The sequence below is a fragment of the Papaver somniferum genome, unplaced genomic scaffold (assembly GCF_003573695.1).
Source record: "Papaver somniferum cultivar HN1 unplaced genomic scaffold, ASM357369v1 unplaced-scaffold_128, whole genome shotgun sequence".
NCBI classification, from domain to species: Eukaryota; Viridiplantae; Streptophyta; class Magnoliopsida; order Ranunculales; family Papaveraceae; genus Papaver; species Papaver somniferum.
In genome coordinates, this window is record NW_020621936.1 from 3,429,952 (window position 1) to 3,447,859 (window position 17,908).

Here is a 17,908-nt window from a genome sequence, read left to right on the forward strand (position 1 = left end):
AGTTCATACATCTAGTTCCTTAAACCAATGTAAATATACATAGTTTTCTAGGATGAAATCATACATATACGATGCACACATAATCAAATAAATATATACAATAGATTATGTCGATTCATCTTTAAGAAGTTCCAAAAGATAAGCATTTATACTTCGTACTATGCTTCCTTGATACCTTGATCATACTATTATGACCAAGTCTCATCACTAGAGTACTATATATAATATATACAACTTTACATGTTATGTTTTCAATATAGCACGACTTGAAAGATACGTTAGTAATTGAAACAAGATCAAGTCAATATTACTAACCTCAAGTGGAAGGATGATATCTTCGTTGTAGTCGTTACTTATTCTCATTCTTCGGGTCTTCGGAGTAATAATTGTATGTCTCAACATTGCTAGACTTTCTAGTTTAACCTAAATGAAGTTGACTCTAGTATTTAATCAAGCGACTCTAGATGAGTTTTGATACTGAAATATGGCAACCAACCTTTACATACCAACGCTTGGTGAGTTCAACCGAGCTATGCTCTAACAATCTCCCCCTTTGTCAATTTTAGTGACAAAACTCTTATTACATATGGAGCTAAACGAATTACTAAATACTCATTCTTCATACGCTTGATTCCAAGTTTCAAAAACACAATAACCTGCATATATTCAATAAATAAATGTCGTCGTTGACATTTGAATAACAAAAGTTTTTACTCCCCCTAAAGGCAAGCTAGGTATATATTCAATCTGAACATCTTTGTTGTTCCCTTTTTGTAATCAGAAATACTACACAGTATGATGATATGTTTCCCCCCCTTAGTCAATGCTTTAATCTTTTGTTAGATATAACGTTTAAGTACAATTGTCCTTTCCTAGTGATTAAAAATCACTTGTTTACTTCATATATTTCTCCCCCTTTTGTCAGAAAATGACAAAGGTTTGAGCAAATAAAATACAAACCGAAAGGATCTTACAAATCTATAAGACTTGTACAACCTATACGAGTTAAGTGATGAGTGCCAAATATTGTATATATTTATCCCTTTTTGTTGACATTTAACTCATCTTTTGCGCAGTAATTCTACATTTTATCCCATATTCTGTATTTTCATTGTTTTCAAGAATAAATATTTTTCTTACTTAATTTTGCATTTTTAGGTAATAAATAAAGTTTGGATGAATTGCGGAGCGAAAAGAGAAGAAAAGTAGTGAAAAGACGGGAGGAATTACACAAGGAAGCCGCGAAGAATGTCGTGCACAAGACCAAAAGGCTAGAAGTGGGCTTGAAGAGGAAGAATTGTTCTTAAAGAAGACATGGGCCTGGCATACCCAAGGCCCAAAACCCTCACCCAAACCCATTTTCTATATCCAAGCCCGTCTCGGATTTCAGCCGTCAGATCGAAGCATTTCAGCATCCTACGGTCGCTCCTATGCCTGTGCATCAAATCCCGATGATTCCGCTAAACACTACAACACCTAACCTAATCTCGCACCGAAGACTTCGTTGTATTTTACATCCTACGGTCGTTACAAGCTGCTTCTTTCTTAGCCGTCCGATCCACCTACCATCTCCATATCCAGCGGCTTCAGCTCGTGGTACACACATCTTGATACACCCGCCTAACACACTAATACTCGAACCCTATGACCTAGCCAAACAGCTCCCCACCCTAACCCATATCGACCTCCACCTTCGTCTTCCTCTCCCCCTCTCTGCAACAGAACCACCATACCCTGCCGTACCACCACCTATTCCACTTCCACAACCACCACTACCTACACCAACTACCACCAACTCCACCATCTCCATCATTACCCGACACGACCCATCCCCCTAATTCGAAGCGCTTTAACCTCTCTCACCAACTGACCTAGGTGAGGGTTGATAAAACACCTCAAATTAGGAAGCAATTGTAGCGATTGGGAGCAGGAGAAGAACCGAGAGAGGCAGAGAAGACATGGGGCGACGTCAATTCAAAGTTTTGGTGAGTAAATTTTGGAGATTGAAAACCCTAATTTCAATTCTAGGGTTTCGGAAAAATTGGGTATTTGGTGATATAAATAGGGGGTGATGTAGAGGGGTAGAGGGGGATGATCTCTGGACTAGCCAGAAAAACATTTTGTTCTGTTTTATTTCACAATTTCAATTTCAGTTATTGCATGACAGTTAATAGTGAATGTTATATGATGTTTTGATTTTTATCTTCAATGTTGAGAATGTTGTTTCAATTAGCATATGTGATGAATGTTGATGCTGTTAACATGTTTTTCATGAACTAAGTTACTGCAGCTAAGGCTCAGATGAAGCCTTAGTGCATTGTTGGATGATGAATTGCTAGGTTAGAGCCTTAATGCTTGTTTTTCTTGAGCAATGGGAGAGATTAGTGCTCATCTGTGTGCTTGTGATTGATTGTACTGTCAAAAGACAGTCAATGCTAGGAGCACATTAGTTGAGCAAGCTGATTTTCTTTCCATTCCAATTATATGCTTAGGGTCTTAATTTCAACCTAGAACTACATTGTTTGGCTAGGACACCAAGGTGGATTCTAAGCCATTAGCTTAGCCACAATTCCTTTCTTCAGTCACTTACAATTCCAGCTCTGCTTTTATTCACTGCTTAGTTACTTTCCTTTACTGTTTTGCTTAGTTCTTGCATTTTGAAGCTGTGTGCACTGAAGTCAGTGCACAATCTCACCCCTGCCCTTGGCTCACAGCCTTGGTTCCTTGCTGTTTTGCCATCTTGTGTTAACTGCTTTGTTGTGTTAACTGTTTTAGTTCTTTGCATCTGCCACATTACCTTGCTTTGCTCACTGCCATAGTGCTTTGCACCCATTGATAGCTTAGGAAAATTTCTTTTAAGCACTCCTACTCCCTGTGGACTGATCCCTTTCTTATCCCTATATTATAAAGCTTGACCTTGTATACTTGCAAGTTTTGTGTGTTTTCCATTTCCACACCAAGTTTTTGGCGTCGCTGCCGGGGAGTGGTGATGTGTGTTGAATTTCTTTTCCTTTGCTGTCTTTCATCTACTACTGCATACTCTGCTGAAAATTGCATATTACCTTGCTGTGCTTGAAGCTGTCTCCTGATATCATTGCACTCTTGTTCACTTGCAGGTGCCACTGAGTTGCTGCTGCTGTTGCTGCTGCTGCTGTTGCTGCTGCTGGTAAGCCAAAGCCTGCTGCTGCCAAGCCTGCTGCCAAGCCAAAGCAACTGGGCTGCTACCTGCTGCTGCTGGGCTCTGCCTTCTACTGGTGGGCTTGTACTTCTCTGAACTGGGCTTCACCAACTTCAACTGAACTGGGCTTCACCAACTTCAACTGAACTGGGCTTGCCAAGTGTTACTGGGCTCGTCCAACTGAGGTGGGCTTCGTTGCTGTTGCTTCTGCTGGGCTGCTAAACCCAACTGCTGATTGCTGGGCTTGAGCGTGAGCTGCTAAGGACGATCCTAAAGCCCAACTGGGTTGTGCAACTAAAGGGAACAAAAGCCTAACTGGGCTTCCCTCCTTAACCAAGTAAGCCTAAACCATGAGTAACCCACTTGGGCCCCATTAAATATTCAATTTGGGTATGTAATAATTAATTTATTTTTAATTTGGGCTTGTAATAATTATTTTTATTTTTATTTTTATTTTCTTTTTCTTTTATTTTCTTTTATTTTTCTTTTATGGGCTTGTAATCATTATTATTGTTTTTATTTTCTTTTATGAGTTGTGCTAATTTATGCTAGGTTTAGTTCAAAAATTTTCCAAAGCCCAACTTTAAACCAAAAACCAAAATCCCTTGTTAGTCCAACACCCATTCAAAACCAAATCTTCATAACCCTTGTGGGCCAAATTGTTTCCGATTGCTCTGTCTGACCAACATGTTAGTTAAGGTACCTACTAGGACATGATTGTGACCTACAGAGACCAAACAAACAGACTTGTTAGAATTAACCCAGACGAACCTATCGAAATTCTAAGTTCTGAGGGAGACAGTCCAGATCAACCAGAAACAATGGGAGAACCCCGTACCCTCAAGGATTATATGTACCCAACTAGAGCCAGTCAACCTTCTTGTATTGTGCTACCCGAGGCTAATGGCCATTATGAGCTGAAATCAAGCACAATACAGATGCTTCCTATTTTTAGAGGTGTTGAGAATGAAAACCCGTACCACCACGTGAGAGAATTCGAGGAAATTTGTGGAACTCTGCGTTTCACTCAAATGTCCGACGAAACCCTAAAGTTAAGGCTTTTCCTTTCTCCCTGAAAGATAAGGCAAAGGCCTGGCTTTATGCTTTACAGCCTCAATCCATCATGACATGGGATGACCTCATAAAGGAGTTTTTCAAAAAGTTTTTCCCGAACACAAGACTGCGACAATTCGTCAAAGTCTGAATAGCTTTGTGCAATTAGAAGGGAGACCTTAGCTAGATACTGGAGAGATTCAATGAATTATTGCTCCAATGTCCCCCATGGTTTTGAAAAATGGAGACTTGTGCAAATTTTGTATGAAGGTCTAGATGTGTCCACCCGAACAACGGTTGAGTCGATGTGTAATGGTCTATTCGTAGACAAAACTGCTGATGCGTCTTGGGACTTCTTGATTGAAGTAGCTGAAAAGACGCAACAGTGGGAATCCATCCGTGAACCCAGAAAGACTACATCCGAAGCGAAGGCTTTTAGGATTGAAGCAGATTTCGAGGGAAGAGCAAACATGGCATCAATAGTTAGGAGATTAGAAGAGTTAGAACTACATAAAAATTCAAAACCTTCCACCACTACTCTCCGAGAACATGTCGCTTCGGCTGTATGTGCCGCTTGTAACGATCCCAACCATCAATTCCAAAATTGTCCCGATTTGCTTGCAGTCCAGGAATCTAGGCTTGAACAGGCACATGCCATGTTTCAAAAACCAGAACATAACCCTATTCACAGACCTACAATCCAGGATGGAGAAACCACCCTAACTTTTCATGGTCAAAGGACCCACTCAGGGAGGACCATCTCAACCCAATCAGAGCTATCAAAACAATCAGGGATATCAGAACAATCAAGGTTATCAACACCCGAGAAACCCTCAACAACAATCAAACTCTCAACAACAATCATATCCTCAACACAATACCGACAAGAGATTATCCACCCTAGAGGAAATGTTCCAGAGTTTGATGCAAAGTCAGAAAAATCTAGATCAAAAGATGGATCAAATGTGTGAGAGAGAAAAGGGTAAACTTCCGAGCCAACCCCAACAAAATCCAAAGAGGATATTTCAAACAGGCACAACATCCTGCACTGAAACCTCACCCGATCAAGTCCATGCCATTACCACCCTCCGAAGTGGTAAAGTCATCGAGAACAACGTGGGCGAACCTAATGAATCTGATACAAATTCCACGCTGTCTCCACAACCCCAGAAAACCAAAGAACTGAGCAAGTTGGAAAATCTGACAATTCTACTGCTGTGAATGTCCCTTTGCCAACTCATTCTCCTGTTGCCCCATTTCCTCAAAGATTGATCTATCAACAGAAAAGTACCCATTAATGAGATGTTAGATCTGTTCAAGAGAGTCAACATCAACATTCCTTTTCTTGAAGCAATCAAGCAAATCCCTGCTTATGCCAAATTCCTCAAAGACTTGTGTACTCAAAAGCGCAAGCTCAATGTGCACAAACGTGCTTTCTTAGCTGAGCAGGTGAGTTCCATCATTCTGAACAAAACTCCACCCAAGTTTAGGGATCCAGGATGTCCAACAATTTCTTGCACTATAGGAGAACACACGGTCAATAAAGCGTTATTAGACCTAGGTGCAAGTGTTAACCTACTGCCATATTCTGTTTATGAGCAGTTAGGTCTTGGGGAGTTGAAACCAACATCTATCACTCTACAACTGGCAGACCGATCTGTCAAGATTCCTCGTGGAGTGGTCGAAGACGTTTTGATCAAGGTTGACAAATTCTATTTTCCCGTAGACTTCATTGTCTTAGACACTCAACCTGTACAAAACCCAGACTGTCACATTCCTGTCATCTTAGGACGTCCTTTCTTGGCTACGTCCAACGCGATCATTAATTGTCGTAATGGAGTGTTGAAACTGTCTTTTGGTAACATGACGGTAGAATTGAATGTGTTCGATATTAGTCAACAACCTGTGAATCTTGATGATGATGATGTGCATGAAGTTAATATGATTGAAGGATTAATGCAAGATTCGTTGACTAACATTCTATCCGTCGACCCCTTTCAAGCATGTATGGAGAACTTTAACCCAGATTCCTATGATGATGCATACTGTAGTGACGTCCTATCTCTGCTCGCTCGAATCTGTACCTCAAATGGACATCACTGAAAGGAAATATGAAGTGGAACCACCCTTACTCTCTGATTCCAAGCTCATTCCATCCATTGTTGAGCCACCCAAGCTTGAATTGAAAACATTGCCTAGTACGTTGAAGTACGCATTCCTAGGTTCTTCTGATACTTTACCCGTCATTATTTCATCATGTTTAGACACGGAACAGGAAAGTAAGCTTTTAGAAGTACTTAAGGAACACAAAGAGGCCTTAGGATGGACCATCTCAGATCTCAAAGGAATTAGTCCCACCATTTGCATGCACCACATTAACCTTGAAGAGAATGCCAAACCACTCGAGGGAAATGCAAAGGAGACTTAATCCTAACATGAGAGATGTAGTCAAAGGAGAGATCCTGAAACTACTTGATGCGGGTATCATATACCCATACCTGATAGCAAATGGGTTAGTCCCATTCAAGTTGTGCCTAAGAAGTCAGGCATTACTGTAGTTCAGAACGACAAGAATGAATTAGTCCCTACTCGTACAACCACAGGATGGCGAGTATGCATCGACTACAGGAAGTTGAACACAGTAACAAGGAAAGATCACTTCCCGCTCCCTTTCATTGACCAAATGCTAGAACGTGTGTCTGGACACAGTCACTACTGTTTTCTAGATGGCTTTTCCGGTTATAACCAAATTCACATTGCTCCAGAAGATCAGGAAAAAACTACATTCACGTGTCCATTTGGGACGTTTGCTTATAGACGTATGCCCTTCGGGTTGTGTAATGCACCTGCTACTTTTCAGCGTTGCATGATGAGCATTTTTTCTGACATGATAGATAGTTTTCTCGAGATCTTTATGGATGATTTCTCTGTTTTTGGTTCCTCGTTTGACGAATGTTTGAAGCATCTTGCCCTCGTGATATCCAGATGTAAAGAAAAGAACCTTGTTCTAAATTGGGAAAAATGCCATTTTATGGTGAATTCAGGAATAGTTCTAGGACACATCATCTCAGAAAAAGGAATTGAAGTGGATAAAGCTAAAGTTGACCTCATTCAACATCTACCACAACCTCGCTCTGTGAAGGAGATCAGATCATTTCTAGGTCATGCTGGTTTTTACCGGCGATTCATCAAAGATTTCAGCAAAATCTCCAGACCTCTGTGCAGTCTTCTCTCCAAAGATGTTGCCTTCAATTTCGATGCTGCTTGTGTGAAGGCATGGGAGGAATTAAAAACCCTTCTCACCACCGCTCCTATAGTCCGACCACCCGATTGGAAGCTTCCGTTCGAACTTATGTGTGATGCCTCTGATTATGCTGTTGGTGCTGTTTTAGGACAGCGAGTTGATAGACTACCATATGTGATATACTATGCTAGCAAAACCCTTAATGATGCCCAACTCAATTATTCAACTACCGAGAAGGAATTGCTTGCCGTCGTTTTCGCATTAGACAAGTTTAGATCTTATCTGATAGGGTCTAAGATCATCATATACACAGACCATGCGGCTTTGAAGTATCTTCTTTCCAAGAAGGATGCTAAAGCTCGCCTTATTCGATGGATACTCTTATTACAGGAATTCGATCTCGAAATCCGTGATAAGAAAGGTTGTGAGAATGTGGTTGCTGATCATTTGTCTAGATTAACTTTAGAGTCTATTGATGAATTTGAGCTGATTAGAGAATCATTCCCAGATGAACAGCTGATGTCTATCTCAGACCTTCCTTGGTTTGCTGATATTGTTAACTACCTCGCTACAGGTAGGATGCCCTCACGTTGGTCGAGACAAGACCGCTCTAAATTCTGGCTGAAGTTAAACATTTCCTTTGGGATGACCCATATTTGTTTAAGTACTGCCCGACCAAATCATTAGGAATGTGTCCCCAACACTGAACAGAAAGATGTGATATCTTTCTGTCATGACCAAGCATGTGGAGGCCATTTCAGTGCCAAGAAAACCGCTGCAAAGATCTTGCAGTGTGGATTCTATTGGCCATCATTGTTCAGATGATTATATTGTTGCTTGTGAACGCTGTCAAAAGCTAGGAAGCATTTCGAGGAGAAACATGATGCCATTGAACCCCATTTTGATTGTGGAGATTTTTGATGTTTGGGGGATAGACTTCATGGGTCCATTTCCCATGTCTGACAGCAAGTTGTACATCCTAGTCGCAGTTGATTACGTTTCTAAGTGGGTAGAAGCCATAGCAACCAGAACAAATGACCACAAGGTGGTACTTTCATTTTAAAGGAAAACATATTTCACGTTTTGGTACCCCTAGAGCTATCATCAGTGACGGGGTTCACATTTCTGCAAGTACTTTGAGTCTTTAGTACGCAAGTATGGAATAACTCACAAGGTTGCTACTCCGTACCACCCTCAGACCAGTGGACAAGTGGAAGTTTAATAGGGAAATTAAGCACATTCTAGAAAGACGGTTAACCCGTCTAGGAAAGATTGGTCATAAGATTGAATGATGCTTTGTGGGCCTATAGAACAGCTTATAAGACACCAATTGGCATGTCCCCCTATCGTTTGTATGGAAAGCCGTGCCATCTACCTGTGGAATTAGAACATCGAGCTTGGGCAATCAAGAACTGAACTTTTCTCTGGACGAAGCTGGAATTCAACGGAAACTTCAACTCAACGAGTTGGAAGAATTGAGAAATGAGGCTTATGACAGTGCCAGTTATATAAGCAGATGAAGATGTTTCATGACAAGCGTATTCTACGCAAATCCTTCACTCCTGGTCAGAAAGTCTTGCTGTATGACTCCCGATTACATCTTTTTCCAGGAAAACTGCGTTCCAGATGGAAGGGTCCGTACCTAGTACGCACAGTTTTTCCTCATGGAGCTGTAGAGCTGGAGGATGTTTCCCAACAAGAACGTTTTCAAAGTCAACGGGCAGAGATTAAAGCCATTCCCCATTTCCACCCGACATTGAAACAACCAACCTGGAGGACCCGTCTATGTGGACTAAACTGGTCCACTCTTTCCCTAAATAACCAAAAAGTTTTCCAAATTCTCCTACAAAACCAAATTTTTCCCAAAAAGTCCAATCCCATTAAAAACCAAATTTTCTTGTAGATAATGTGTTAGTTAAATTTCCTTTGTATATATTTTGCTCATCCATTGTGACTCCTAATATGATGGATTTTTGCCTTGAATAACGGAGTTTTAATCGAGCTTTCGCCGTACAATCGGGTATTCTCTCTCCTTTTACTCTACTCAGCATGTTCCTCTTCATATATTGTTTTATAATTCTTTCCATATTTTGAAACATTGAGGACAATGTTTAGTTTAGGTTTGGGGGTATAGAGTAGATACCACGATAATATGCTAATTGAAAACAACTCCTTCTCTTTTGAAAAAATCGAAAAAATTCAAAAAAATTAAAAAAATTAAAAATCATAAAAATGGAGCTCATTTACCTTGAAATGTTGACTCTTGTGCAAATATGTAATTATTAGGAGTCTTAGTCTAGATATTTAGGCACCCTGATTCTAGCACAATTCACATAGTGATAAGAAATTTGCACGCGCACGATCTACCAATACATGTATGGCCTCGATCTTCAAGGTGTTTGATAGGAAGTCACGATTGCCAATCACTTTAGAATACTGAACGAAACTTGACTAGCTTGTTCTTTGGTTGGTTGGGATAGAAGGTGGAGGTTACATTAAGAAAGACAACCATCGAATTTAACTGGGTGCATCAAAAAGGGCTACCTCTTGCAAAGTGTCATGTAATCTTTTGTTTCCTTTTGTATATGTATCAAAAGTGTTTCCTTCAAAAAAAAAAAAAAAAAAAAAAAAAAAAAAAAAAAAAATGTATAAAAAAAAAAAAAAAAAAATACAAAAAATCAAGTATTATCAATTCCATCTCTCTTGTTCCAAAAATAAAAGAGAGTCAATGTAAATAAGAGTCATGTAAATAGTCATTTTGTTGTTTCATTGTAATAAGCAAGGAGGGTGTATGCCATTGATGTACAACGCGAGTAATTGTGAAATACCTCCAACTCATTCACAATTCTCGTAAAGTCCGGACAGCTAGCTAGATTTCGACCTTGGTTCTTAGCCTGAGAAACTATCTCTTGGTGATTAGTAGTCATAACTTCAGATCTTTCTTTACACATGTGTAGATACACTTTACACTCTTATCACATGTCTTTTTTTTATCAGTGCTAGGATTGTGCCTTGATAGCTAGATTGACATCTCCATTTTGCTGTGAGCTTAAACTGACTTGCACATGTCACATTTGATGGAATCTGAGCTTATATTTTGACCTAGAACTTTGTAGGTACGTTCTAAGCAAACCTTCACGAGACTTCAACTCGTCCACTAGGGACACTTAGTGGTTTAAAAGGCTTAGTGCATACGCTAAATGCATTCGAGAGACCAGCGACAGTGGTATAGGTAGGATTTCCTTAGTTTTGTTTTACTTGAGGACAAGTAAAATTCAGGTTTGGGGGTATTTGATGAGTGCCAAATATTGTATATTTTATCCCTTTTTGTTGGCATTTAACTCATCTTTTGCGCATAATTCTACATTTTATCCCATATTCTGTATTTTCATTGTTTTCAAGAATAAATATTTTTCTTACTTAATTTTGCATTTTTAGGTAATAAATAAAGTTTGGATGAATTGCGGAGCGAAAAAGAGAAGAAAAGTAGTGAAAAGACGGGAGGAATTACACAAGGAAGCCGCGAAAATGTCGTGCACAAGACCAAAAGGCTAGAAGTGGGCTTGAAGAGGAAGAATTGTTCTTAAAGAAGACATGGGCTGGCATACCCAAGGCCCAAAACCCTCACCCAAACCCATTTTCTATATCCAAGCCCGTCTCGGATTTCAGCCGTCAGATCGAAGCATTTCAGCATCCTACGGTCGCTCCTATGCCTGTGCATCAAATCCCGATGATTCCGCTAAACACTACAACACCTAACCTAATCTCGCACCGTAGACTTCGTTGTATTTTACATCCTACGGTCGCTACAAGCTGCTTCTTTCTTAGCCGTCCGATCCACCTACCATCTCCATATCCAGCGGCTTCAGCTCGTGGTACACACATCTTGATACACCCGCCTAACACACTAATACTCGAACCCTATGACCTAGCCAAACAGCTCCCTACCCTAACCCATATCGACCTCCACCTTCGTCTTCCTCTCCCCCCCTCTGCAACAGAACCACCATACCCTGCCGTACCACCACCTATTCCACTTCCACAACCACCACTACCTACACACTACCACCAACTCCACCATCTCCATCATTACCCGACACGACCCATCCCCCTAATTCGAAGCGCTTTAACCTCTCTCACCAACTGACCTAGGTGAGGGTTGATAAAACACCTCAAATTAGGGAGCAATTGTAGCGATTGGGAGCAGGAGAAGAACCGAGAGAGGCAGAGAAGACATGGGGCGACGTCAATTCAAAGTTTTGGTGAGTAAATTTCGGAGATTGAAAACCCTAATTTCAATTCTAGGGTTTCGGAAAAATTGGGTATTTGGTGATATAAATAGGGGGTGATGTAGAGGGGTAGAGGGGGATGATCTCTGGACTAGCCAGAAAAACATTTTGTTCTGTTTTATTTCACAATTTCAATTTCAGTTATTGCATGACAGTTGATAGTGAATGTTATATGATGTTTTGATTTTTATCTTCAATGTTGAGAATGTTGTTTCAATTAGCATATGTGATGAATGTTGATGCTGTTAACATGTTTTTCATGAACTAAGTTACTGCAGCTAAGGCTCAGATGAAGCCTTAGTGCATTGTTGGATGATGAATTGCTAGGTTAGAGCCTTAATGCTTGTTTTTCTTGAGCAATGGGAGAGATTAGTGCTCATCTGTGTGCTTGTGATTGATTGTACTGTCAAAAGACAGTCAATGCTAGGAGCACATTAGTTGAGCAAGCTGATTTTCTTTCCATTCCAATTGTATGCTTAGGGTCTTAATTTCAACCTAGAACTACATTGTTTGGCTAGGACACCTATGTGGATTCTAAGCCATTAGCTTAGCCACAATTCCTTTCTTCAGTCACTTACAATTCCAGCTCTGCTTTTATTCACTGCTTAGTTACTTTCCTTTACTGTTTTGCTTAGTTCTTGCATTTTGAAGCTGTGTGCACTGAAGTCAGTGCACAATCTCACCCCTGCCCTTGGCTCACAGCCTTGGTTCCTTGCTGTTTTGCCATCTTGTGTTAACTGCTTTGTTGTGTTAACTGTTTTAGTTCTTTGCATCTGCCACATTACCTTGCTTTGCTCACTGCCATAGTGCTTTGCACCCATTGATAGCTTAGGAAAATTTCTTTTAAGCACTCCTACTCCCTGTGGACTGATCCCTTTCTTATCCCTATATTATAAAGCTTGACCTTGTATACTTGCAAGTTTTGTGTGTTTTCCATTTCCACACCAAGTTTTTGGCGTCGCTGCCGGGGAGTGGTGATGTGTGTTGAATTTCTTTTCCTTTGCTGTCTTTCATCTACTACTGCATACTCTGCTGAAAATTGCATATTACCTTGCTGTGCTTGAAGCTGTCTCCTGATATCATTGCACTCTTGTTCACTTGCAGGTGCCACTGAGTTGCTGCTGCTGTTGCTGCTGCTGCTGTTGCTGCTGCTGGTAAGCCAAAGCCTGCTGCTGCCAAGCCTGCTGCCAAGCCAAAGCAATTGCGTATGTACAATCGCTTGTTTCGATAAGACCAAAATAAAGATCAGAATTAACTTTATTTCTCTCATCATGATCTAATTATTTCGGAAAATAACTTAGAACTTTCCCTTTAGAAAAGACAAACACTAGGTTAGTTAACTAGTTTTTCTTGTCAAGGCATTCGATTAGACTTGAATAACCGAATCCTACAATTGATTTTTTTTTGGTAAATCCAAATTGTATTAATGAATAACTTAATTACGAAGCAAAATAAGCAGTAAGAAAAGAGGTCAGAAAAAAACCCAAAAAACTTACAACTCATTTGAAACGAAAATAATAAACATTTGGGTATTCAATAGAATTTAAAATATGTGGTCTTCCAACATAATGTCTCCCCTCTTCATTAGGAAGATCAGAACCTCTTTTTTCCATCTTGTCAGCTGCAAAGTTAGCTTCCCTATAAGTGCGCTCAAAGCGAATAGCCTCATAATTAGAAGAAACTTCACTCCATCGTTGCCTAACAAACCACGAAAGAGTAGAAGAAGTAAAAGCCATAATTGCACTCGAAGAATCAGAATGAATACAAATTTTCGAATGCCCCTATTGAACTGCCCATTTCAGACCTACTATAGTACCATAAATTTCAGCTAGGTAGTTTGAAGTTATACCCAAACCAACACTCATAACACTAACGATATTAGCCTCATAATCACGCGCTACCACGCCTGCACCATCCACGCCTGGATTCCCACGAGCAACTCCATCACAGCACAACAACAGCTCGTCCAACGCTGAAGGAGTCCACCTACATTCAACCGGATTATGCATCTTCACCTGCCTATGAGAAACTTTGAAATAGTCCAACACTTTTAGATCATCCACGGTATTATTCATATAGCCTTTGAGACATCTTGAATAATCATGCACCTGATTAAAAACACACTTTTGAAAGAAACTCTAGCACACCTTTTTGCCTTCATAAAATAACGATTCCTGGTCTACCATAACTCCGACCTCATTACCAAAACCGCAAGAAACCATAAATCCTTGATCATACCACTCCTTCCCCTAGCTGCCTTGTAAGCTGTAGACAAATTTAAATGCGAGTGCATTCCAAAAGTGTCAGAAATCCATCCCCAGGCCTTCTCAGCAAACGCACAATGCCAGCGCAAATGATCCAAAGTTTCTTCCTCATTATTACACAAACAACATTTGTTAACAACTTGGATTTTGAACCTCCTCTTAACTTTATCAAGAGTAGCACAAGCTCCTCTTAGAATCTTCCAACTTCTTTCATCCAAATCCGGGTGCACAGATTGCCTCGATAATAGATTGGCTCCCTTCAACCTTACATATCTCTTGCGAATCAAAGACTTCGCAGACTTGACAGTAAAAGTGCCTGAAAAATTTGGTTTCCAAACCCGACAATCCTCTCCATTCAAAGGGGTAGGTAAATCTGCTTCATCAATACCAACAACCAACAAAGTGTTGCGACACTCTTCGCTCAAACTCCAAACACCATTATTAAGCATATCCCCAACCAAAACAACACGGTCAAGAGAAAAATCTTCAAGAATATCAACAACATCCATATCTCCCACCCACACATCATAATAAAGAGAAGTATTACGCCTATCTCCAATTAAAACCTTAGAGTTATCCTCCACCAAAGAATAAACCCATTTAATACCTGGTAAATAGAAGACTTCACATAATGAACCAACTTTCCATTCCTCATAAAATATTTAGCCCGAAGAAAACGAGCCCAAACTTTATTAGAGTTACGGATTTTCCACCAAAGGCTCATAAGAAGCACCTTGTTCATAACACTCAACTGAGTTATACCCAAACCACCTTCCTCATAAGGAGCACAAATCTTGTCATAAGCCACCACAAAGGACCTACTCACTTGTGAATCACCTGACCATAAAAAATTACGAATAGCTACCTCACATTGATGAACAAACTTCCTTGGACACTTATAAACAACCATATTATGAACATAATAGCTTGCAATCACAGACTTGACTAGCACCACTCTATCTTGAAAACACAACATCCTACCTTTCCAACCCGCTAATTGATTTTCAATCTTCTCAACCACATAGGCAATATGGTGATATTTGACAGCACCTGGCATTACTTTAACACCTAAATACCTATCCGGTAAGGTCGCAATAGGCATCCCCAAAAAATCAGCAATAGTATCTCTCCTCCTCAAGGAGCCCCCACCATAATAAAGCTTACTCTTCTCACGACTAATTGTTTGCCCCGAAGCACGTTGATACAAACCCAACAAATCAACCAGATTTCTCAAACTCTTCATGTTACCCTTACAAAAGATCATAATATCATCATCAAAAAATAAATGACTTGGAGCAATACATTTTCTGTTTACCATAGTAGACATGTTACCCTCACGAAAAAGTTTCGTGATATTTCTGCTTAAGATATCCTCAATCAACACAAAAATCAAAGGAGACAAAGGATCACCCTGACGAAGACCTCTATCAATACTTGAAAAAACCTTCTGGGCTACCATTGACTAAGACTGAAATTCTAGCAGACTTCAGAATCTGTAAAATCCAGTCACACCAGTTCTCGGAAAAACCATATCTTCTAAACACCTCCACAATAAAAGTCCAACTAACAGTATCAAAAGCTTGAGTTATATCTAGCTTTAACCCAACATTACCCTCCTTACGCTTAATCTGAAGTTCATTCACCGTCTCCGAAGCAAGACTAATATTTTCATGAATATTTCTACCTTTCATAAACGCCACTTGTTCCTTAGAAACCAATTTATCCAGAATACTACCCAGTCTAGTAGCTAAAATCTTAGTAAAAATCTTAAAAAAGAAATTACTAAGACCAATTGGTCTGAAATTCCGAAGAGTATTCGCACCTCTCTATTTAGGTAAGATCAGACTAGAATTCACACCATGAGGAATAAATTTATTAGTCCAACAAAATAAGATAACACTTACCAAGTCATCCCGGATAATCTCCCAATAATGTCTATAGAAGAAACCAGCAAATCCATCCGGACCATGTGCACTGTCAGCTCCTAACCCAAAAACTGCTTCATGGATTTCCTCAATAGAAGGTAACTGGTCCGTTCTCGCACTCTCCTCCATAGAAATACTATCATGTTCCACATTAAAAAGAAAATCAACCGGAACTGAATCATCTCCATTAAACTTTTCCTCATAATCATTAACAATAAGATCACGAATCTGATCACAATCAGTTACCCTAACCCAATTAGCATCCACCAACTCCGAAATAGTATTATTACTCCTACAAATACGAATGGAATTATTAAAGAATTAACTTAGTTTCTCTTATCCAATTGATAAGTCTAACTAAGATCAGAATTAACTTAGTTTCTCTTATCCAAAATCAATTGGACTAAACAAATGACCCCGTAATTTTGTTAAGCTAAAAACAATAGATACAGTCCAAAATAAATTAACTTGCAGTTGTTTTTATTAATCGGAAGCAATTGAAACAAATATAAACATTACAACACCGCAATTGCACCGAATTTCGTTAAGCAAAAACACTTGATACCAAAAATAAAGAAGATGCCAAATCATAAGTCAATAAATTAACATAGTTTTTCTTAACCGGAAATAATTGAATCATATAAATCAATCCATACACAATAATCGAACATATCAATTGTGCCGAAATTTTGTTAAGCAAAAGCAAAATATATGCAATATAAACAGGCTTTTCTTGAACAGGAAAAATGATTAACTAACAAATCAAATCATGTAACTGGTTACATATAGCATCCCAACATAGCATGTGATCGGTTACACTAAGTGACCGAATCTAACAAGCTACTAATTATAGGCCGTGACCAGTTATACCACAAGTCTTAACATACTCAAGACAGGTTCTACCACTGTCAACTCCATTGGTCATCCAAAAAATATATTCAAAGAATAACAAGACCAATCATGATTTCCCTTTCGATTATGAAAACAAGTTCATACATCTACTTCCTTAAACTAATGTAAATATACATAGTTTTCTAGGATGAAATCATACCTATACGATGCACACATAATAAAATAAATATATACAATAAATTATGTTGATTCGTCTTTACGAAGTTCCAAAAGATAAGCGTTAATACTTCATATTATGCTTCATTGATACTTTGATCATACTATTATGACCAAGTCTCATCATTAGAGTATTATTTATAATATATACAGGTTCGCATGTTATGTTTTCAATATAGCACGACTTGAAAGATACGTTAGGAATTAAAACAATATCAATTCAATATTACTAAACCTCAAGTGGAAGGATGATGTCGTCATTGTAGTCGTTACTTCTTCTCATTCTTCAGATCTTCGGAGTAATACTTGTATGTCTCAACATTCCTAGACTTTCTAGTATAACCTAAACGAAGTTGACTCTAGTATTTAATCAAACGACTCTAGATGAGTTTTGATACTAAAATATGACAATCAACCTTGACATACCAACGCTTGATGAGTTCAACCGAGTTGTGCTCTAATAAGAACAATCTCTCAAAAATGGCCACTGGTAACTGGTCTCGTAATCCTTCCTTGTCAAAATCAAGTACAAAGTTTATTTCTGATAACTCTTGATTAAGTATCCTACTCATGACAAGAAAAGGATGCATCCGAAACAGAAGGAACAATTACCTTATTCAAAATCTGTTTTGGGTCGGATTCCAATTAATGGTGAAAAACCTCATGTTACTACTTTTTCAGTACAAGTAGAAGATTCGAATTCACCATCCCGTTCTAATCTTGAGAATATGACTGAATTGCAGAACTTTCTCAAAAAGTCAAACTGTTTTCAGAAACAGGTAAAACCATTAATTGTTTGGAAGATGTCTTAGAACTGATTGTTCAGCTAGAAGAGGAAATTTGTGAAATAAAGTATCAACTACTCAGTTTCCAATGTAATCTTAATG

The 17,908-nt window shown here is 39.2% G+C and overlaps 1 protein-coding gene across 1 annotated transcript; it reads right to left on the bottom strand.

The window, feature by feature from the left end:
• Positions 1–13,545: 13,545 nt before the first annotated feature.
• Positions 13,546–17,686, bottom strand: LOC113332120. The gene is made up of 8 exons (XM_026578796.1): positions 17,682–17,686; positions 17,448–17,585; positions 15,933–16,245; positions 15,463–15,794; positions 15,010–15,335; positions 14,731–14,865; positions 13,968–14,635; positions 13,546–13,872 (listed from the first exon to the last, which is right to left on the bottom strand). The coding sequence occupies exons 1-8, from the start codon at positions 17,684–17,686 to the stop codon at positions 13,546–13,548; spliced, it is 2,244 nt and encodes a 747-aa protein (XP_026434581.1).
• Between the last annotated feature and the right edge of the window lie 222 nt (positions 17,687–17,908).

What these genes read in the sequence shown, in the direction of transcription:
- LOC113332120 (XM_026578796.1), bottom strand. An exon ending in AGATTATCCGGGATGACTTG is followed by an intron (nt 15,795 to 15,932) that starts GTAAGTGTTATC and finishes TTCTTTTTTAAG; the next exon opens with ATTTTTACTAAGATTTTAGC. An exon ending in TCAATTAGCGGGTTGGAAAG is followed by an intron (nt 14,866 to 15,009) that starts GTAGGATGTTGT and finishes TTTTATGGTCAG; the next exon opens with GTGATTCACAAGTGAGTAGG.